We start from the raw sequence: 23,930 nt of genomic DNA, 5'->3' as shown, positions 1-23,930 counted from the left end.
TTTGATCAGATATGAGACTCAATGCACTAAGCTGGCAGAATCACTATTTGCCCTAATGAACGTTGTTTTAGACAACCACCTGAAGATGAAGATAAAGCAAACGTGTGCTAAAGCTTGATGAATGGAGTATGAGGTCAACATAATGGCTTTCCACGGTCCGGGTACCCATACACCCTTAGCAAGTAGTTTATTGTGTATATAGTCCTTCCATGGTGGGCAAAATGCCGTTAGGTGCCCAAACAAGCTTAGTGAATTGAGTATATGGTAAAAATAATGACCTTGCAGCGTGTGTGAATGTAAAGCCTTTGGGTGCCCATATACCCTTAGTGAATTGTAAAATGGGTATACGGTCAACATAATGACCCTCCATGGCGGACAAAATGCCCTGCGGTTCCCATACAACCTTAGTCAATTGAGAATATGACCTTGTATGGTGTGTGAATGAAAAGCCTTTTGGTGCCCATAGACCCTTCGTGAATTGAGAACATGATAAGCATAACCTTCCATGGCAGGCAAAAAGTCTTGTTGTGCCCATATACTTTTAGTGAATTGAGAATATGGTCAACATAATGACTTTTCATTTCATTTGAGCAAAATGACTTTTGGAGCCAATAAGGGTACAAATAAATTGGCCAATTACAGATTAGGAGAATTGTATATGCCTAGGAATAATGCGATGGGAAGTTGGCATTACCTAATACAAGTTAAGGGTAAAAGAAATATACTTAGGATATTGTTTGGTAAGGAGGAGGTTTGGGCGTGCATTCCATGTTTGTTCCATACCTTAGTGCAGCCATTCTCAACCATTTTAACATGGAAATAACTTTCAGCTCTCCAGGTTACCTCTTCTATATTATACTATATCCACAACGCACAGTATATTAACATGGTGGTCATTGGAGAGAATTCTTCTTACATTGCTGGCCATTGGGAAGAATGTCACCCTTACAGATAGCCAAAAAGATCATTGGTGTTTCACTTACACTGACCTGAGAGGCACAAATTGCTCATTGCTCAAGGAACCCCTAGTAACCTCTAGTAGAACCCTGGTTGAGAAACTCTGCTTTAGCACGTTTTGTGATTTACTCACTTTTACAACAACTTTTTGTGTAAATGCCCCCTTACAAGCTGCTCTAGGCCATACCAAATAAGCCCTTTTGCAGTTACTGACCGCTCACCATATTTATGGTTATGTATATTTTGCTTGTTGAGCACAAATAAATTATGCACTGACTGAGGAATTCTAAACAGCCTGCCATGGTTCAATACATCATCCGCCGATCACAATCAATAAAAGGGGGAATAAATCCAGGATTCATACCCAGTAATCAATTTCCCAATCTTATCCAGGCTGCTACATGACATACATGTCCGTGAAATACAATATACCGGTACATTATCCTGATGCTTTTCTGTTGCTGCAAAATCCTTAATCTGAAATACAACACTGACCATGGACAAATGCTGTCTGATAGCATTGACTTGTGGGAAAGGTCAAGTCCATCATAAACGTCCAATCAAAAATAATTATTCTACAGTCCACTGCATAACTCAGCCAATAAGAAGCTTCATGCCTGATGCCACATGAAACAGAAAGGGGGACCACATCCAAGGTCTGTTGGGGAGATAGCACCATGATCTTAAAGCATGTCCATAGTCACGAATTAAAATACTGCAGCTTATAAGAAAGTAAACCCTAAAAAATAAAAAATTACACTTACCTTTAATCCCGCATAGCAGTTGATCCATCAGGAGGCTTCTACCATTGGGTCCTGCGTCACCCCGGTATCCGTCTTCGGGACGGTGCAAAGGGAGCGCCAGGTGCCGCCAACTTCTCCTCTTCTTCTTCCTACATCACACGACACAGGTGCAAGATCGGGTGACGTAGATTGGAAAAAAAACTTGCCAATCTCACTGCTCATGTGTGAGATCAGCAATGTTTTCCCTTTTGACGAAAGGACTTCTTCTGCGCATCCCCAAGATGCTCGAGCATGTGCAGAAGAAGCAGCCAAGAGTCTCCCGGGATGCATGACGTAGATATCCAGGGAGGCTCTGCGCTTCCATTCATTCTTGATCACCTAGATGTGAAAATTCGGAGTTTAGGTATGCTTTAATTCTGGTCCTTAGATGTGGTGGCCGCCTATTTTCTGTTTTCATCTCAAAGGAAGTGACAAGGGGCACTGCTATTCTGACAGGCCAACAAGTACTTTCTGTACTTGCTGAAAATGTTATTAGCCTGAAAAATAAAACCCAAGGCAGCCACCGCATTGAAAGACTGGCAAGGTCAGTTCACCAAAAAGTTTTTTCCTGCAATTTTTGCTTTAGCACACATATAATGCAATGTACACTTGCAGCAACTACAACATGTAAAACATTCAGCAATCAGACTGATGGATACAAAATTTTCATGAGCAAGAGCAGATGTATCACCAAAAGCCACCTACACACCAAATAAAATATAGATGGCGACCCTGAAGAAGAATACCTATACAAGGAAGCCGAGCAAAGATTGATCATTGATGGGGAGGGCAATATATAAGCCAAATCTACCATAGCATGCTTTAACTATGCCCCCCCCCCAGGTCAATTTTAAAGTGACTGCCAGCATAGGTCAATAACACAGCCTGCAAAATTAATTTTACTTACCTGTCTGATTGCCACAGGGATTCCAAGCTTCCTCCTTGTGCCTGCAGCGCCCTTTCAGACTTGCAGTTGACCACAGGTTCAGGTGTGCACCCAATTGAATTATTATTATTAGACAGGATTTATATAGTGCCAACATATTAGGTAGAGCTGTACAATTAAAACGGGGTTGCAAATGACAAATACAGACAGTGACCCAGGAGGAGAGGACCCTTCCCCGAAGAGCTTACAATCTAGGAATGGGTGCAACTGGAAACCATTCTGTGCACACAGCTGCCACTGATTGCGGTTTCGGGAAGCAACAAGTCGCTTCTAACCGTATGGTTTAATTCCTCCTCTGGAAGAAGAACCACACTGCAACTGCAAGAGCAAGGTATGCAAATGCATTAACCTGCGGCTTGATTTGCAGCTCCTTGGCGCAAAGCAGCAGTTTGCTATGAGAAGCTAACCACATGGTTTTCTATGTGAAAGGAGCCTTGGAGTCCGCTGGAGGAACCACTGAATGTGGCAGAGGCGTTGGTATTTTACACACCTGAAGATATAGAACCCATGGTAACCCATCATAACAATATATACCACTGCCAGGCACCAGGTGGCAAAAGTGGGTCAGGATATGAACATTTTCATATTGAAGCAATGAAGTTTCCTGGATTTTGGGGCTTATAACCCTGCTTGGGGTTTTAGTGCAGCAATGGCACAGTGATTTTAGGTCAAATACCAAGCTAGAAGCTCACCAGATTTCTGACAGGTTCCATGAGTATTTTAATTTTTTTTGCAGTGTATTGAAAGGGATAAGTATGGCAAAATGTCCATGTATTGTAGATATCAGAAGATATACAGTATGGGATTTTTACCTGCATGAAATGTAGATATAAAATGACAAGTATGGTTATTATCTGCTTGCATATAGGTGTCACCCAAGGCACTCACCTTCTTTAATGCCGGTACAAAGAGTCCCCTCCACTTGCCATTGTTCTCCTCACTGAAGAAATCATAGTTTTGCGGTGATTGCTGCATGATGCCGGCCTCATGGGACACAGTCAGGCTCTAGCCCGGAGCAGGGCTGCAGATGTGCTCAAGCCACCCTGTTACCATAGGCCAGAGCTAGAGTCCAGACAAGGTTTTATTCCACAGATAGGGGCTGCTCCTGACTTTTCTTCTGACAGGGCCCACAGATTCTCTGGCATTCACCCAGACACTGTTGGGCTATACTGTTTACCTTGCACCAAACTTGAAGCTTTTCGATCTACCTGAAATGGGGGGGGGGGCACTGCTCACCTGTCGTAGCCAGGTAAAAGGTGATCCGGATTCCTTGAACAGGCCAAGACACCAGTGTTGCTATTTAGCACAAAAAAAGAGACCGAGGTATAGCCCTGAACTCTGGGGGAATAGTGGGCACTATATCAGTGACAGGGGCACCACAATGAGCTGGCAGACTGTAGGATAGATAGGTGTACAACGCTCCCGACAAGCTAGCAGACAAGTGTACAACTTTACCGACTCTGTAGCAGAGAATACAACACACTCAGGCTCAGCGTGTTGATTCTCTAGGGCACACACAGGGATAAAGCTTGCTGAGGCCCCAGTACACACAGCAATGCAGTTTGCTGACTCTCTAAGACACAACTGGGACACAAATACACACACAGGTATATGGCACTATCTAGAACACACACAGGGGTACAGCCTGCTGATTCTCTAATACACCCAGGGGTACAACCTGTCCAACCTAATACACCCAGGGGTACAACTGCACCGACACCAGGGACCACAACTCCACCACTTCTAGAACAAGCAACCGTCCAGCTACACCAGGTTGCACATGTACTGCCTTCTTCAAAGCAAAGGTCTGGTCTCTTCTACAGAACACACAGGCCGCTCTACTGACACTGTGGCAAAATCTAGGGGTACAAGACTAACACAGACTGGGCTACAATGAGAATTCTCCTTGTCTCTCCAGCACAGACATGAAAGGCAGCTCTGTGTCTATGCAGGGGGAACAGGGTGCTGCACTGCTGGAAGCCCACTCTTAGTTCCCTAGCACAGTGCTGTCTCCCTCCAATACACACATAGAAAAGTGCTGCTGGATTTTCTCTTTGTGTCTCTTCAGTGCACCCAGTGATACAAATTGCTGTCCAATACAATATTGGTGTCAGCAGAGACAGTGGGTGGATCTGTGTGTGTCCCTTCAGCACAGTGCTGTAATATCACAGACAGGGGGTTATGGTGCTGGTTTTGGTGTCATGCCAGCACAGTGTTCTCTCCTCTGTCCTTCCTGCACAGGCTCCCAATGTGCTCCAAAGTCCTCTTGGGGGTTGCTGGGCCCTCTGTGTCCTTCCAGCAAGCAGAGGGGGTACACAATTCTCCTCAATTAGCACAGTCAGGGGGTGCTACAAAACCCTCTCAGTGTGCCTCCAGCACAGGTTGCAGATTTCCTGGGCCCTCTCAGTGTCCATCCAGCACAGTCTCTGTGTCTTGGTGTCCAGCACACACATACAATGCTCCTTCAGTGTCTTCCCAGTGACCCCTCAATATACACAGAAGGGGGTGCAGTCTCTTTATATTGTCCTAAAGACCCCCCCAGCACAGTGCTGCTTTGAGTGCCCCCCTAGAATACACAGAGGGGGTGCAGAACTACAGAGTCCTCCCAGTGGCCCCCAATATACACAGAGGGGGTGCAATCCTGTCAGTGCCCCCCAGCACAGTGCTGCTTACTCGGTGGGGGGGTTGCAGAACTCCCGAGTCCTCTCACTGTCTCCCCAGGCCGCCGCCGTGTGCAGGCCAGGCCGGGCCTCTCTCCTCAGCACAGTCCGGGGCCTCTTAGGCCTCAGCGGGTGTCTCGGTCTCCCTGACGCCGGGCCCGCCTCAGGCTGCCGTTGCCGTGACGGTGGCTTCCTCTGGGCCCGTCCTGCACTCCCAGCCCCCGGCCCCGCACAGTGAGCATGCCCGGGACCAGCAGAGGGAGGGACGAGGAGGAGCCGCAGCAACTTTCCACAGGACACACACTGGGATGGCTCCTGGCAGATCTGTCCCTGGAAATGGCTCTTCCTGGAAACATCCCTCCCTGACAACCCAGCCAGGGCCCTCCAACATCACATGCATGGGGCCCCAGGGCACTACAAATCCCAGCTGGGTGACATTTACTATAATAAATGACTAAAATACTTTCATCTATGACTCCATGGTGTTTATTTTACCCCATAAACAACAGCAGACTCCCCATGTGCAAAGGTGACAACAATTTTCAGACAGGGACAGAACGTTGTCACCTTGCAGCAGAATCAGAACAACAATCTAAAGCTGCAGCTTTGGGGCATTTGTTGTCAAACTTTTACCCAGGAGGGATACACAACATTATTTTTTATCTGTGTTGTCTTTGAACAGCTAGTAATGTCCAACAATAGGTGATAGTGTTCTCTGAGGTAATATTAATAAACAGGATTTATAAAGCTCCAACATATTATGTAGCGCTGTACATTAAATAGGGGTTGCAAATGACAGACAGTGACACAGGAGGAGAGGACCCTGGCCTGAAGAGCTTACAATCTAGGAGGTGGGGAAGTAACACACAATAAGAGGGGAGATAAGAGTTCTTAGACCTTTATTATTTTGTCTGATGCAAGATGTACCACTATTGTATTGTTCATTTTATATTTGCTGTTGTTTTCAGGGCACAGTTTGTTTAAAGTATGTGAATGTTAAGCTGTGTACAGACATGTAAATATTATCATTGGAAACCAACGACTAATGACCGTTCGTCAGATAATCGTTAACAAAAAAGGTGCACAACAACGCCGATGAACGAGGAATGTCGCTGTAAACGAACGACCGCCTCATCGGATCTGATTCGGTGACGATTGTTCGCAAATTTATTGTGTGTTTCGTCGTTCAGTGATCGTGGATTGTTCTGTGATACACTTTCTTCTGTACATGTCACTTCCTGCATGGTTCAAACGATTGTATCTAGCGTGTGTACAATATTGGTGGATTATATTTGAACAATCGTATCGTTACAGCATGTACAGAATTGTGCACAATATGATTGTTCAAATTAATCGTGTGTAATCGTTGATCTGTCGTTAGTCGTTCGTTTTCTAATGACAATTTTTGCACGTGTGTACCTAGCTTTAGGCTACGTACACACACACAATAATTATTGTTGGAAGCGAAGGACTAACGACCGATCGTCCGATAATCGTTAACAAAAAAAGTGCACAAGGACGCCGATGAACGAGGAATGTTGCTGCAAACGAATGACTGTCCTGGCCGATCTCATTGGGCGACAATCGTTTGCTATCTATTGTGTGTATGGTTGTTCAGTGATCGTGGATTGTTCTGTGATACACTTTCTCCTGTACATGTCACTTCCTGCATCGTTCAAACAATCGTATCTAGCGTGTGTACATAATTGGTGGATTATATCTGAATGATCGTATCGATTCAGCATGTACAGAATTGTGCACAATACGATTGTTCAAAATAATTGTAAATAATTGTTAATCAGTCGTTAATCGTACGTTTTCTAATGACAATTATTGCACGTGTGTACGTAGCCTTAATGCACTTTATTGATATTCTTTATAGTATGTTTTCCCTGTAAAGCTAAAGCTGTGCTGAATGTCAATGTTTCTTGTTTTGTATTGGTTTATTCCAGTTTTGTAATTTTCTATACATAAAAAATGAAAATTAATAACAATTATTGAAAACAAACCTGTGCCCAGGACGTGGACTTAGGATCTTTACAAATTGATAGGCCACCCTCTGGGTTTTGTATCCCCATAGGAGCCTTGAGAAATGTGCTGATCAGAAAACGGCATAATTTATTCACTAAGTAATTTTGTATTATTTTGTTGGTTCAGCTGAAGAGATCATCTCATAGATCGCCAGTGGTGATCAGTTCCTTGCAGCCCTGCAATGCTGCAGACTATGGCTGGGTACTCACGTGCAATGGTTCTCATCTGATAATCGGCTCAGGGCTGATATTGGACGAGAATCTGGCCTGTGTACAGTGTTTGTCGACCATCGCCGCAACGACCATCTGCTGACGATGGACAATGAACGATCGTAATGGAAGCGAAGGGGAAAGAGTGCAGCAGGGTGCCGCTCCGTCGTGCTCCCCCCTCTCTTCATAGAGCAGGACGGTGATGTATGTACAGCACTGGTTCATGCATCGTGCAGCCATTATTCATTGGAAAGGATTGTGAAAGATCCTTTCCAATGACAATTATTGCACGTGTGTACATAGCCTAAGACTGCAGCGTTTGGCACTTCCTGGGGTGTCGGACGCCTGCGCCCCCTACTGCACACTGTAGTTCCATCAAGTACGCTGACATTCTAACACCTAATTGTTTTTGTTGCAAAGGCGATTGGGTGAAAATGTAGCGTCAGAATAGATATTTTATGATTTTTTTTATTTATTCACCTCGATGGATTGCCAATATCCAATCACTAACCAGGACTATTATAGCGCCTAGAGATCCCCCGGCTTGTACTCTGCCCTCCGTAGAACAGAAAAGACTACTTTGGAGTAGATGAGTGGCTGCTCATGCGTTCCTTCCATCACCTGAAATGATCACTGACAACCATCCAATTGACAGGTATGAAGGGTCTGGGCAAGGTTTAGGGCATCGGTGACCCCAGAGCCAATTTTTGCCCCCAAATCCCAAGGGCTGGACTAAGCAAATTTTAACTTACATATCTTACAAAGCGATGGAAAGGGTTAAGCTTCATACACCTCAGATTATTCTTATCCATGGATGAGCAGTAGTGCTCAAAACCTGTGCAGTGGTCATGTGGCATTGGCCATGGCAGAATGATGAACAAGTGATAGAGCATGACTGCTGTGCACAGCTATAGAGGAAACACTTGTCCTCCTGCCTCCCCTCTCTTTAGAGTATAACATTGCTGTGTGTACAGTGCTCATTCAACCATCTGTCATTGGAAACAATCACAAAAGATCTGTACAAGGTTTAAGTCATGCATCAAGGGGCCCCTAGATTTAATTGCAGCTTGTAATAAAGGGATTCCCCACTCCCCAGAGTATATCCGTGTCATCCTTCAGTTGTGGGCTGGTAGCAGTATTAAATGGCAATGGATGGGTTACTCCTCATTTTTAAAGTTAGATGGCAGCAAGGAAGAATGGTTGGTTTCCCTGCTGCTAATTGCAGGTTGCAAGATGACCATCACCCTGTTCAACACCATGGGCCTGATTTATTAAAGCTCTCCAGAGCTGGAGAAGATATACTTTTATCATTGAAGCTGGGCGATTCAGAAAATCTGTAATTGATCTGGTCCAGGATTCAAAAAATTTGCTAGCAAATAGAAAATGACTTTGAAGGAATCCATTCCAGGCTTGTTGAATCACACAAGTTCACTGATGAAGGTGTATCCTCTCCGGCTTTGGGGAGCTTTAATAAATCAGGCCCAATGAGCCGGCAGGGTCATCAATCAAGCCGACAATTCAGATTTTTTTTATGTGTTAAGGACAATATTTCTACAAGAAGATCATGGATTAGGAGCATAGCCATCCCAATACAGGAAGAGTAACAGGAGGATAACGATTTATTGTTCTTGGAATAGAAAGATATAGAAAAATCATATATAGGTTTGTGGACATGGGCAGGTAATGGTTAATATATCGACTTTTGTCATTTGGGTTTACTAACACTATGAACTATCGATCTTTTTACCATAAGGAAACCCTTGAAATAATTTCTAGGTCTTCAGGGAACCTCTGCTAAAATTACTATATATGCATAGCTCACGATATATTAGTTTTGTGATCAGTGGGAAGAATGTCTCTTAGACATCCTGACAGATAGCCAAATAGAAGGTCTCTTTAAAGTTCTTCAGGAAGATACATTTCCGAACCCCCACCCTCAAATTTCTTTTTCATATTCTGGGATCTTATTACCTTATGTGCTAGCCCAGCTCTTCTGCCCCTCCCATCCCTACAAAACTTTTTCACAACCTGCAAACATCCATTCCAAGATGGCACCACCCAGAACCAGTCTTTTAAATATGACCGCAAAGGAAGCGTTTTGACAGGTGAATTAAATACCAAAAATATGTTGAATGCACAAATAACCTTTGCAGAAAACTGCGGTCTCTAGAAAAATGAGCACCAGGAAGTAACGTTGCTTTACATAAAATTGTCATGTAAAACTAATGTATTAGGGTGAGGGCAGCAATCTCAGCATCTCACAACAGGTAAATACAAACCAGGGTTAAAGTTACAATCAGTAATCTTTATTTAGTACATTTCATACAGTAGTTGAAAATGTGCAAGATTGTAGCAACAATCCCCGAGAATCGATTCCTGTCTGCTGGAATCTCACATAAAGACTGATGTTACAATGAATTATAAAGTGCCAGTTTCATGGTAGCTACACACACGTATCAATACTATAGGTCAATTGATTATACAATGAGACTAAACTGATCAAATAGAACCGGAATCGCAGACCCATACTTTGACTCTTTGATTTCCAATCAACTGCATCAGTCCGCGGTGGGAGAGTTTTGTTTTTGATCACTTAATATTTTCACATATTGATCACATGAACATAACAATACCAAGTCTTTGGAGTTTGGATTTTTATTCATGAATAAAATCGGTTGTTTCCAATCTTGATAGAACCATAACGTGGATGGCCATGTAGTAAGGGATTGATGATTCGGACATTTTACTGCAATGGCATTTCGGTATAATGTGCATGTTACTGCAATGCACACTGCAAGACACAATTCATTTTAGAATAGAGCACTGTAGGTCACTAGAATAGTAAAAGAAGACAAAGAGGAGCATTTAAAAAAAATAAAAGATGAAAAGGCTGCAGTAACACTCAATAAAATGTGTTGCAGCACATGGGTCACCACCACCACCACCCACCATGGTATGAACAGTCCCCAGGTCTCGTTCACAGTCCAAACCGTTCTTCTGCTTCAAAAGTGATCATCTCTGCTATAGCAAGGGAGGAGGTGGCTGCTGGGGACGGGGCGTTCCTTACGTGTAGAATACGACTTGCAATGTCGCCAGAACCGCCGTCAAACACAAAATCGTCCACTAGGTTCCCGTCTCTGTCTAGGGCCTGCGCTCGGACACCTGATGGGCCTCTGTGTATGAAAGAGAAAGTAATGTAACGTATATGTAATGTTAAGCCAAAAGGAAAAGAGGAAGATGTGCAATAATCATAAACTGCTTCCTGGTAAGCTGCAATGATTTACATCTTTGTTCTAGACACTAGATACAATTTACTATAGAACTATGGCAGACTATTAAAAAAAAAAAAAGGTTCTACTGTGATGCAGCTCTTAATAAAAGCACATCTGCACTTACAATTTTATCTTGCAAAGACCTACAAATGACTGTTGATCCTGTAAGTGAATGCCCTCCAATGAATCCTACTGTGATGATGTGGTAACAATGCTTCACTATCTATGGGGCTTGAACATCACACGGCAACTTATTTTGGTTGAACTTTACATATGTTAAAGCATATATGACAAAATAATGAGAACATCATTCTTTAAAAAGATATAAACTCTGTCAGTTATTCTTTACCTATCACCAACTGCCCTAACATGCTTATAAAGGTTTTAAAATATTCACAGACTAGAAGGGGGCTGGGAACGAGCTTCTTTTTTCAGCCTGTGTGAACTGTACCTATGCAAGGCAGCAAAGTTACACTTGTAACATTCTTACAGTACTTTTATCCTCTGCCTGGGACAGAGCGCCCTCTTGTGTTACTGATTATTACTACCAGGGACTATAGATTTTGCTTTCCCTTAGATATCTAAATTCTATTGCTCAGGCCAGCCACTGTGAGATGTGTGGTCCCTTTATAGTTACAGGTCAAGTGATGTAAAAGTTGCAGGCACTGAATTGTAATGGAAAACTGTGCTAAAATAATTCCAAGGTCCACCCCTTCCTAAAGATCCCAGCACAAGCATAAAATTTGAAAAGTCTGAAAATATGAATGTCTGCTTTCACTGGCAATCCACCTTGGCAGCCTATTTACTGGTTCCATTACAGTACAGTTTACCTTATTGAAGATTTGAATTGAAGTAACAGAATGTCATTATACTTACCTGACAATATCACTAACAGACAGCTCCGGGATGAATTTCTGAAGTTCCTTTAGTTGTGCACTTAAAAAGGAAGCTCGATACATCTCTCCCATTCCATACACCAGATTCTTCAGCACCAACTTACGAAGCCCACTGGAATGTATAAAAAAAAAAATATATATATATATATATAAAAAAGCATGAGACATTTCCAGCTTGCCATTAAATACAACCAGATTGAGAACAATTAATATTTATTACAATTGAGAACATTGGAGATTTTAGAACAGGTTGGCAAGATAAGTTTTAAAAGCTATGTAAACTTTGCAGCTATTAAGATTCACGATTGCTCCACTTTATGAGCAATCATAAGCTCATTATTTGGGTGGTTTTACATAGAAGGATTTTTACTAATATTTAATATTTCAAAAAGGATGACAAAAGCAGACTCAAATTTAACATGATAATGATCCTCCGCCTGCTTTATGAATCTTCTGCTTACCTGTAAGTCACCGCTTCAGTGAAATCCCTAGCATTGAAGTCACACAGCTTGTAGCCTTCTCTTTTAAAAGCCAACACGGCATTGGGGCCAAGCCAAACGCTTCCATCCATTCGGGGAGTAAAATGAACACCAAGGAAGGGAAACCGAGGATCAGGAACCTACAGCCCAATAGGGAGAGACAAATGAATACCTTATATGTATTACATGCTGTATATAGTGTACATAGCAAGAGACGCATGAATACCTTACATGAGTTACATACTGTATACAGTAGAAAAGACTTGGTACATTTGATGTTGAAAACTAAATCTGAGGCATAGAAATGTATATACCGTATTTTTCGGACCATAAGACACACTTTTTTTCCTCCTAAAGTGGGGGGAAAATCAGGGTGCGTCTTATGGTCCGAATGCAGAGGTACAGGGGCATATTTTTTTACTTACCTGTGTCCCCGCCGGTCCCCGGCTGCGCCGATCTCTGCCTGTTCAGTGATCCAGCGTGCGGCACTTGTGCCCGCCCACGAAGGCGGCGCCGATTGATTTGATGAATGCCGATCGGCGCCGCCTTCGTGGGCGGGCACAAGTGCCGCACGCTGGATCTCAGGGGAACACAGGAGGAAAACAGACAGAGGCTGACAGCAGCCAGTGTCTGTGTTCCTCCTCTGTGTTCCCCTGTGTCCCAGCGTGTGGCACTTGTGCCCGCCCATGAAGGCGCCGCCGATTGATTTGATGAATGCCGATCGGCGCCGCCTTCATGGGCGGGCACAAGTGCCGCACGCTGGATCTCAGGGGAAATCAAATCAATTTTTTTTTCTTGTTTTCCCTTGTGGGAAAACCTGGTGCGTCTTATAGTCCGGAGCGTCTAATGGTCCGAAAAATACGGTATGTTAAGTGAATGTATGTATATATTGTCCAATGTAATCAGAATTAAAAACAGGGACAGAAAATGCAAACAGCAGGGCAGATCCTGCTAAAGAGATCATCCATTCCAGCGGGCTGCCTAGATGCTACCTTACCACTTCCAAGTCGTTCTATGCAGGCAATGCTAATATCAGGGCTGCCTGATCTGGGAGCTCCCCACCAGAGCAATGGGCAGAAAGTTTTGTGTACTACTACACTAACTTGCAGTGATCTTTATACATTCACCTACTTTAAAGCCTCCATTCACTACTGACCATGGAGGATTCAACCACACTGCCCCCTGCACAAATATGAAAAAAAATCATAATGGGTGAAGTGGGAGTTGCGTTGGGCACTCTACCAGACAGACATTCACCCACTAAGGCATTTTTTTTTTATATTTGCCTAACTCCTGCTAAGATCCCGCCTACTACTACTGCTGCTGGAATAGAAGCATTTTTTTTCTCATTTATGCTGAGAGCATTTTTTCCTCATTTATGCAGAGAGTAAAATGGATACTTACTGGGTAAATGTTGCCCTTCACAAGATAGCATTTTTCTGGCTTTAGGACCAAGTAATCCCCACGGAAGGGGACAATGCGTGGTTCTGGGCTGCACCCGCTGATCTGAGACAGACGGTCCGAAAACAAGCCTCCGCATGTCAACACATATTTACAATAAACTTCTTCTCCCTGTAATAAAAGAAAGAATCTCATGTAAAAAAAACAAAAACCTTTCTGATTGTTATGGCAATACAGATTCAAAAGCTGTTGAACGCGTTTCTGACTGGCAAAGCCTTAGTGATATTGAGGGGTCCTTGCTCTATGCAAGGGGTGACTGATAATACTGACACAATTCAAGAGAACGTATGAGGATGAAATTTAATCCAAAGTACATTTTATTAGATCACCGATAGGGTCACCTGGGAAATTGTTAGGGAACCAACTCCATGATATAACAAATAAGCGTATGTGTAATTAAGTCTATTCCCCCTTTTTTATTAGACGTATTTACACATCCTCATGTTTGTTTTAATCTAAAGTAGATTCCAATGGGAAAGCTGCTTAGTGTCCTATGAATGTGTTTCTAAAACTGGAAGAGTTGTACATTTGCAAATTCTCATTTTCCTAAACCCGACACCTACATTTTTTTGGTTGCTCACGTTGGAAATTCCATTACAGAAAAAAAATAGAGGATGCCATTGTTGCCCTCTCCTCTTAAAAAGCCATTCTGACCGTCATCAAAGCTGTCATAGAAATTTCTTTTTTATTTTACTTTAACTTTTCTCATTTGATATTTGTTGTCATGTCTGAAACTCAGACTGCATTAAAATTTGGTGTGTCAGCATAAGAAACAATAGCAAGTAATAGCTGGTAATATCAAGTTGTGTATGTATTTCTTGTATGAAGAGTTTAATTTTAATTCAGGATTTGGATTAAATCAGAAAATGCCTGGACAGGCTAAATCAGCAGTTGCCAAACTGTGGTCCGTGAGAAAATTTTGATGGTTGAAAAGGCTCAGACCTGCGATGGAAGAGTGGGCAGGTTCTGGCAATATGAACTTTCTTCCCGTTTGAGTGACATACAGCTCCCTGCTCATGCACAGTCCGGAGTATGTGAATTAAGTGGTCCGTAGGTCTGAAAAGGTTGGCAACGGCTTGGCTAAATGACTGCGTCAGAATAACATACTTTAACAGTCTTGTACTTTGATTTCTTCCTTATGTGTATGACTGCCATATGCATGGACAAAACAAATAGATTTCACAGCAAAGTTGTTTTTCCTAAAATTATATTTGTTTTAATTTATGTTGAGAGTCAATATGTAAATTGTGCTTTGTTGAGTTTTAAAGAGATGTATAAATCTGTTAAATACAACAGTTTGATAAAAAAAAGGTCAAACGTTTTACGTTACCTTTGTCTTTCTAAGCACAACCGGGTACTCCATACCTAAAGAAGAAAGGTAATAAAAAACGCTTATTTTAGTTTTATAGGCAATACAGTGATATCTTGAAAACTATAGGCCTGATTTATTAAAGCTCTGGAGCTTTCATCAGTGAAGCTGGGTGATCTAGAAAACCTGGAACAAACATACTAAAACTGTAGCCTTTATAATGGCAAGTTTTTAGAATGAAAATGGCGGTTTCATGGCTGGAAGTTGGAGTATACTCCTTTCTCGAGTGGCCTGCGACTCCTATCTTATCCCAGTTCCAGAGCTGCAACATCTAGTCTGTGTCCCCTGGTGTGTTCTGGTTTGTTGCTATAGGTAGTGTTGTAGGGGTTGTAAAAGGAGCCATGGCAAGAAGTCATTGCTAAGTCATAGAGAGTAAAGGAGATGGCAGTGTTGTAATGTAATAGAGGTAGGAGTCATGGGTCACTTTATGTGAAAGTACAAGAGTGTCTGCAATCATCTGTGTGGGGTATTATAAGGTGAGTGGTGCCGCTTCTCCCTCCATCTAAACCTGGAGAATGCAAAAAAAAAACCCAGTGCATTTAATAAAGGAAAGAAAAGTGTTATCATAAATCGTATGCACAGAACTGAAGGGAAGAAGCAGAAAGCACACACCATAGAAAAATAATAGAACATTTTTTAAAAGTTGCACTAAAAATTTGAAAGGTGAGTTCCGATTGGTTCTTAGTAACGTCTTTAATATTTGTTTGGTTTCCACACATTGACTCACAAGAAATAGGCACCCCTTTAACAGCATTTTGCAGCTCACCTTCTTCTGAACCTGCTGAACTTTAAGTGACCATTTTTATATCAGATACTTCGAAACTGGTCAGCACGTTACCTCCGGCATCACGGAAATCATCTGTGTATGCCTGACACACCTGTCTATAATCCACAATACCGGTACGTGGAGAGTCCAGCGCCTTCACCCCCTAAAAGTCAATGGAAGATTTTTGGGATTAGGATGTGTCACTGCAGAAATATTCTATTCCTCTTCCCAGGAAGGCTCCAATGAATAACATATGTCTTTCTTTACTTTCCTAAAGGGAAAGTCTGTTTTTACTAAACAAACATCATTGCAGGAGTGACAAAGTTATTCAATTTCATTTTATTTTTGCTATTGTTATGCTGATTACTAATGGGAAATCTAACATATATTGTGCTCATCACAACAGGAAAAAAGGGGCAAATTCTTCAACGGGGACTCCTTGATCTTTGAAACGATTGCTACTTGTTTCCTATTGTGTATCAGGAACCTGAAGTGATCTGAAGTTGTAATGATGGAGAAAAAAAGAACATTAAAAAATGAGAGGCTCTCATTCCTCCCTATTCTGTACACAACTTAACGACAAAAGGAAGCAAGCACAACTCCTTTTTTTTAATCCCGTTATTATATATTTTTATATTTATTATTATTTTTTATTTTACCAGTTATACCATCTCATTACATTATTCTTGTACCCTGGATCTATAGATCTTCCTCTGGAAATTTAAAAAAAAGGATAACTTACAGAAACTGTCCCTTAATTAATAATAACCCTGGCTTTTTTATCATTGTTTTTTTTTACTTTTCAATAAATTTCCCACATGTGCTCCAGCTTCTTCACACACATAGCAGGTATATGGGTTCACTTACCCGGCAGTTGGGTTCTTTCCCCCAGATCTGCTTTGCATTGATGATTTGCAGTCCCGGCACATTGTTCTGCAGTCCTCTTTCATACAAAGCTTGTAGTCTTGGGATTTCCTGGTGTTGTACAGCCACTATAAGCTAAAGAAAACAGCACATATTTTTATTTTATCTTTTTAAAGTACACTTCCATCTCATAATAAAATAGTTTGCTCTATCTGCAGCCACAGGTGTATTTCCCTATTTGTAGTAAACAAGTGTTGACGCTAGATACTTAAAAACCCATTATCATTTCTCTAGATTTCCTCTGAAAGCTGCACTGTTATCTTTAAGGCTTACTATAGAATAGGCAAGTGCAAACTTTTATGGTTTTTACTTCTATCCACCAGCCTTAGTCCTGATTTTTGAAAGCTCTCCAAGACTAGAGTAGATAGACTATCACAGGCGATCCAACAAACCTGGAATGGATTTCGAAAAAATCATTTGCAAACGTTTTCAAGGCTGGACCATATCCAATCCAGGTTTACTGGATTACTCAGTTTCTCCCATGATAGTCAGTCTTCTCTAGTCTTGGAGAGCTTAATAAATCAGCTCTGCACTATAGAGAGGTCACCGGGTTTTTAAGAATACAGCTTACAAACTGGTATAAGCGTCTCTTCAATAAACAGAAGCAATCTAAGACAGCTGATCTTACATCACATCACTGAAAGTGTGCCAAGATATCAGCTTTGAATGCCTAAGTACCGTCCATTATTAATAATCGACTGTGACTTCCAAAAATCAAGGATTTATTAGGAAGGTTATTGTTAAAGGAGGATAAATCACCATTTTCTGCATCTGAAAATTATGGTACTATCTCTAATCTACAGTGGCTGTATTATATAGTGCTCAGAAATTTTAGGCAGGTGGCATCCTCTGTATTGTGACCCAACTAATCAGTAACTACCCAAACACAACTGGGTGGTTATTGAAAAGTGCCAGGTGGTGCGCCCGGCTAAAAGGGGCCAAGGAGAATACTGATAAAGGAAAAGAAGTACATTGAAAATGGTGACACAACTGGCAGCCTGCCTACCCTACAGCCCCTTGCTTCTGGACCTGTTATGTTTACTTCTAGACATTCACAGCTAACACTGGCTCCAGTGATACCATGGGCAATGACTGGGGATGGAATTAGCAATGAGTAGTTACAACTTAACTTCATATTTATAGGTGTTCTGCATGAAAATAATGGAAGTATCTCACCTGCATGCATTTATCACTATACCCCTACTAAGTGTTACTATACCTTCCCACATTGTTTGTATGGGATTCCCTTGCTGTTGCAGTAGTCGTAGAGAAGAGAGGCCCCTCTGACGCACAGCCTGGCTTTCAAAGACCCTGGGGTGTAGTATATCCCACTGTGTATAACGCCACTGTTATGTCCACTTTGGTGAGTTGCTGAGGGGAAAAAAAACACAATACTCTACATATGGGTAGAATCTACATATATTGAGACCATAGTAATCCATAAAAATAAAAAAATAATGGATAAGTGCATTTTAATACAGGACATAGTCCCCGGGTTAAGGACATCTGACATACGGACGCCTCCTAGATAGGAACAGAACAGGATGGGGCTTCTCTGCTTGCTGTGTGCAGAACAGAGGCTTGAAGGGGGTAGGGGGCAGTTTGCATGACTTGCAGAAGAAAACTTTTGCTAAACACAGCTGAGGTTGTGGGAGATCTTAGGGGGGGGAGCTCCTTCTGCAGCCTCTTGTAACTCTTTAATGACCAAGACAAACTCTGCAGTTGTTTCTTTTTGCATATCAAAGCACAGCTTGCTCCAGAAGTTAATAAATGTCTAGGCTCCATAATATTTTTTTTTTTTGCTTTGTTTGTTAATAACTCACAGTGAGGATTTTATATAGTAACAGACAACATGCTGCCTAATATTATGTTGAGACAAACATTTGTCCTAACTGCATTTATTAAAAGAATGTACCTGTTCCGACTTACATACAAATTCAACTTAAAAACAAACCTACAGTCCCTATCTTGTATGTAACCCGGTGACTACCTGTACAACATGCACTCCCCTCCCACCTTACACTAACCCAAGTTAACCCACCCTCCACCTCCACAGTTGCCAACCTATAGGGATCCCAAGGGCCACAATTATCGGTTTGTATACATTTCCCTGCTGCAAGCCTCACCTGCCCCCACGGTACAGAGGTTTACACTTCTATGGCCTGTTTTTCCAAGGAGCAAGACATTTCATATAGAGGTCAATGGCACTTTACTGCACAGGCAGGCGAATATAAACAAATGCATATTCACGTTTTCAAAACAGGAGCAGATGGGGCAACAGGTCAAGAAGGAGAAAAAATTTATTGTAGGCAGTTCTAACACTTCATACAAGTCACAAAGCAATTCAGTTGTGAGTACATATAAAGGGATATATCATGGGATCATCAATTCCACGTGTCTATGCACCATGTAGTTCTCTCGCGTTTCACATAGGGAAGTGCGTTTTCCATACCACTGCCATTCCTTAAATCTCTTTACTGAGCATTGAAACTTCTGTACAAAGTTCTCTTTGAAGGATTGTGATTTATCACTTTCCCTGTCATTTTTGCAAGTCAGCGCTCACACTATTATTATTTTTATTGTTAATAATATTCATAATAATATTAAACAGTACTGCATATAGCACCAACTGCTTTCTATTTTCTGGATAACAATAGTAAGTGTATGTGAACACACTCCCCTGAAAAAGCTACTTTCTGAGAAACGCGCTGGGCCGACATGGTGCATAGACATGTAGAACTGATTATCCCTTGATATATCATATTATGTGTACTTACAACTGTTTTGTGACTTGAAGTGTTATCACTATACCTATGTAGACTGCCTACAATAACTTGCTTTTTTTTACCTGATGCCTCAAACCCCCTTTCCCAGTTTTTAAAAAACATAGATTAATGATTATCTTAGTGGCTTTGGCACATGGGGCTAAATCCTTCTTTATATATAAACAAATGCAGACATGTCCACACCAAGTGAATATGCGTGCATGCATGGGAGAGAAAACATTCCACCTGGTACAGGAAAAATTTCCCTCCTATCTTACCAATTTCATTCTCTTTCTCCAGGAGGGCAAAACGCAGGGTTGGGTGTCGAAGGATGAGCTGCCGTGCTGACGCAAGACCCACAATTCCACCGCCAACGATGACAACATCATAGGTACTGAAATGAAAGCAATGTATTACTAAACAGGTGTCACCATTCCATAAATGTTCATACAGAATCATATGACAATATTGGAATACAGGCAGGAAAATATTATTCTTACCAAGAAAAAGGCTAAAAGGATACTTTTGGCTACAGAGTTGCTTTCTAAAGATTAAAAACAACATAAAGTGAAACCTTTGGCAGTCACCTCCCGCAGCATGTCCGCAGTCCCTGGTCACCTCCTGCAGCATGTTAACAGCCATTTTGGCCTGGCCAATCAGTATGGCTCATATTGATCAAAAAGAGATCATAGTGATAAGATCAAAAAGAGAAATGGCAGCCTAAAAGGCCCAGACAGTGATAACAACCCTTCCACTTTGTAGTAAGAGGTCCCCTTTACAATCATACAGCTTTTATAAGGCTGCAGTGATGGGATTTAGATTTACTGTATCTACATAGACTACATTTAAAACTGCTGGCAAAAACTTTTTTCAGTTTATTTTCTTTTCAGCCCAGAACTTTTTGAACAGTTCAAGTTGTCACTGGAAAGAAACTTTTGTGATTATTTTCAGTGACAGACGATAGAATAGGCACCCCGCTATGCAAACCAAACCTTTATGTTTAGTTTAGGATAAATTGTGAAAACTGGACCATCTATCAGTGCTGCAGGGTCATGTAGTGATATAGGGGGGATGCTGAGCTCAGTGGGGGGCGCAGGCATCGGACACTTCCACATGTGTACTGCATATAAAGATCCTTCGGGTGGCATAGCTCTGCACCAGGGCAAACATTCCTCCAATGGGTGCAGGGTCAGAAATGTCTTAAATAGAAGCATCCTGGCACCATTTTGTTTTTTTCTTTAACATTTAACATTTTCCTTTTTCTTGTCCCCGGGTATTGTTGACTTTCCTTTCTCCTCCTTCTTCTGCTAATGGCAAAATATAAATTATTGACAAAGGTCTTAGAAGTGATTTGATTGGTTGTTTAGGGGAACGGCCTTCTGCACCCGATGACTAATTAGAAACAAATTGGGGTCAAAATCCATTTTTCACTTGCAAATCTTAAAGTTACACACAGGAATAAAGGAAGTATAAAGTCACAGGAGCTGCGACACATTTGATACGTGGTGTGATTGTAAAAACAAGTTCCATGATGCAAATGCATCACAAAATACACAAGAACCCCATGTTAAAGTTGGAAATATTTTGAATTGTATTGTATTTTTAACTGCTCTCTTTGGCCTTTATAAGGGAGAATTCTCTTCAGGAAAATAATAATCCCCCTCCCATCAAAAAACAAATTAAAAAGAGAAATATTATATAAGCAATGTTGACATTTTAAGTTTAGATTGGAAGCAGCGTGAATGACCACATTCAAAGCCAATCTCCCCTTTTGTCATAGGTTACTTCAGTCACGTGTCCCTTGTTATACAAACCTTGACAACAGCCATGGTATGCTATGCTGCCCCCTCGCGCATGTCACTCTTACTGCAGCCCTATGACCTGTAGTAACAGTATAAGCCCCCCACTGACCCGTACACTTTACCTCAAAGTCCGCACCTTGCGGCCGCTCAGCACAGAACGCCCCTTCCGTAGCAGAAGGGCTTCCCCAGCCCTTGCACAGCGGAAACCGGACATTCCCCGCTTTACCGGGTAACCACAAAACTAATCAGTTCTCAGATTGTATCGGAGCCAGCACCAGCCAATCACAAAACTTTTCTCCGCAGCCAATCATAACATTCCCTTTTGGAGCCAATCGCTAGCACCCTCAATGCCCAGCCCACACTGCCACCCAGCGTGGATTCCGACACTACACGAATTGTTAGACTGGTTGACCAATGGGATGATAGGAACGCAATCTCCAGCCCATTACATGGAAGCTGTGTAATTTTTTCAACCAATGGGTGTGCTGTGAAGGAGGTTGAAGGTAAGTGGGCGGGGCGTTGTGCAGAATATTGCCAGTGGCTGCTGGAGGTGAGCATGTCATGTGTGCTGCTGGTGTTTACATGTCAGGGAACTGGGGGAATGAATGTTGGGGCTGATTCATCCAGGGTGAATGTACACATAAATCGCATATCCTGAGATTACAGTATATGAAGTACAGGACTGTCTGTATATAATTATATTATAATAATATAATTATAAGCCTGTATTTTGATAGCGGAATCATTTGCTGCTGTCAATGCCCTGATTATCATTGAAATAAATGGGAACGGTTAAAATTCCTTTTTTATAGAAGCGATGTGTTTTTTCTTGCAGCACCTGAGGGCGTCTTCTGCCTAAACTGCGTCCGTAGACTTCCAACTGCTTCAGCAAAAATTCTATTGGATTATTATTATTAAACAGGATTTATATAGCACCAACATATTACTCGGCGCTGTACAATAAATAGGGGTTACCAATGACAGATGAATACGGAAGGAGAGGACCCTGCCCCGAAGAGCTTACAATCTAAAGCTACGTACACACGTCCAATGGTTCCCGCACGTTAATCGGCTCAGGGCCGATATCGGACGAGAATCTGGCGCGTGTACAGCGCTCATCGTCCGAATGACCGTCTTGGCGGATCCACAGACGATGGACGTCAAATGAACCTAATGCAAGGGAAGGGGGAGAGCGAGCAGCAGGTTGACGCTCCGTCATTCTCCCCCTCCCCTCTCCATAGAGCAGAAGGGTGCTGTACGTACAGAACTCGTTCATGCTTTGTGCAGTCTATGTCTTTGGAAAGGCTCGTGAAAGATTCTTTCCAAGGACAATAATTGCATGTGTGTACCCAGCTTAAGAGGTGGGGAAGTATCACACAATAGGAGGGGGGTTGATGGACACATAAAGCACAAACAATAAGGAATAATACAACACTAGATTTGCCACACCCACTTTTTTGACCACTCGGATGCCAATAGAAAGAGATGATAGACTATCGTTGATGACCATGGGTGATTTGGCCCAGGATTGGAAATATTTATCAGCTATTTGCAAATGATTAAAAAAATCCATTTCAGGTTTGCAGGTTCTCCCAGGTTTTCCCATTATGGTCTATCTTCTCCCGTCCTGGAGTGCGTTAATTGTGACCCAACTCATCAGTAACTACCCAAACACAACTGGGTGGTTATTGAAAAGTGCCAGGTGGTGCACCCGGCTAAAAGGGGCCGGGGAGAATACTGATAAAGGAAAAGAAATACATTGAAAGGGGTGACGCAGCTGGCAGCCTGCCTACCCTACAGCCCCTTGCTTCTGGACCTGTTATGTTTACTTCTAGTCATTCACAGCTAACACTGGCTCCAGTGATACCATGGGCAATGACTGGGGATGGATTTACCAATAAGGAGTACATCATAGCCTCATATTTATAGGTGTTCTGCATGAAAATAATAGTAATGTCGTGTTAGAAGTATCTCACCTGTTTGCATTTATCACTACACCTCTGCCAAGTGTTACTATCCCTTCCCACATTGTTTGTATAGGATTTCCTTGCTGTTGCAGTTGCCGTAGAGAAGAGACGCCCCTCTGATGCACAGCCTGGCTTTCAGACCCTGGGGTGTAATATATCCCACTGTGTATAATAGTGCCACTGTTATGTCCAGTTTGGTGAGTTGCTGAAGAAAAAAAAAAACAATTATCGACATATAGGTAGAATCTACACATATTGAGACCATAGTCTCAATACTGATCCATGAAAAGAAAAAAATAAAGGATAAGTGCATTGTATTACAAGTAGAGCTCGGGTTAAGGACATCTGACATACGATGTCTCCTAGATACGAACGAACGGGCTTCCCTGCTCGCTGTGTTCAGAATGGAGGCTTGATAGGAGGGGGAGGTTTGCATGACTTGCAGAAGAAAGTTTTTGCAAAACACACCTGAGGTTGTAGGTGATCTTAAGGACTGAGCTCTTCTCCAGCCTCCTGGAACTCTTTAATGACCAAGACACACTCTGCAGTTGTTTCTTTTTGCATATCAAAGCACAGCTTGCTCCAGAAGTTAATTAATGTCTAGGCTCCATAAAGTTTTTTTTTGTTTGCGATTACCTCACAGT

At 42.1% G+C, this 23,930-nt stretch overlaps 2 protein-coding genes across 2 annotated transcripts in view; both read right to left on the bottom strand.

Annotated features, from left to right (window-relative positions):
* The window catches only part of SOS2 (SOS Ras/Rho guanine nucleotide exchange factor 2), a 43,894-nt gene extending 38,220 nt beyond the window's left edge, over positions 1 to 5,674 (bottom strand). The window contains exon 1 of the mRNA XM_072428951.1: positions 3,574 to 5,674. Within this exon, the coding sequence (XP_072285052.1) occupies positions 3,574 to 3,660 (87 nt within the window). The 5' untranslated portion in view covers positions 3,661 to 5,674. The remainder of the gene's footprint in view (positions 1 to 3,573) is intronic.
* Positions 5,675 to 9,869: 4,195 nt separating this feature from the next.
* L2HGDH (L-2-hydroxyglutarate dehydrogenase) lies at positions 9,870 to 21,684 on the bottom strand. Its single transcript, XM_072427805.1, is given in 10 exon segments — positions 9,870 to 10,758; positions 11,734 to 11,865; positions 12,215 to 12,372; positions 13,637 to 13,804; positions 15,024 to 15,058; positions 15,829 to 15,991; positions 16,696 to 16,827; positions 17,972 to 18,123; positions 19,796 to 19,911; positions 21,442 to 21,684. Coding segments are annotated over 10 exon segments (1,344 nt in total). The 5' UTR covers positions 21,534 to 21,684; the 3' UTR covers positions 9,870 to 10,562.
* Between the last annotated feature and the right edge of the window lie 2,246 nt (positions 21,685 to 23,930).

This window comes from Pyxicephalus adspersus, chromosome 12, assembly GCF_032062135.1.
Source record: "Pyxicephalus adspersus chromosome 12, UCB_Pads_2.0, whole genome shotgun sequence".
NCBI classification, from domain to species: Eukaryota; Metazoa; Chordata; class Amphibia; order Anura; family Pyxicephalidae; genus Pyxicephalus; species Pyxicephalus adspersus.
Note: the sequence above shows the minus strand (reverse complement) of the source record. Positions and strands in the feature narration are given on the sequence as shown.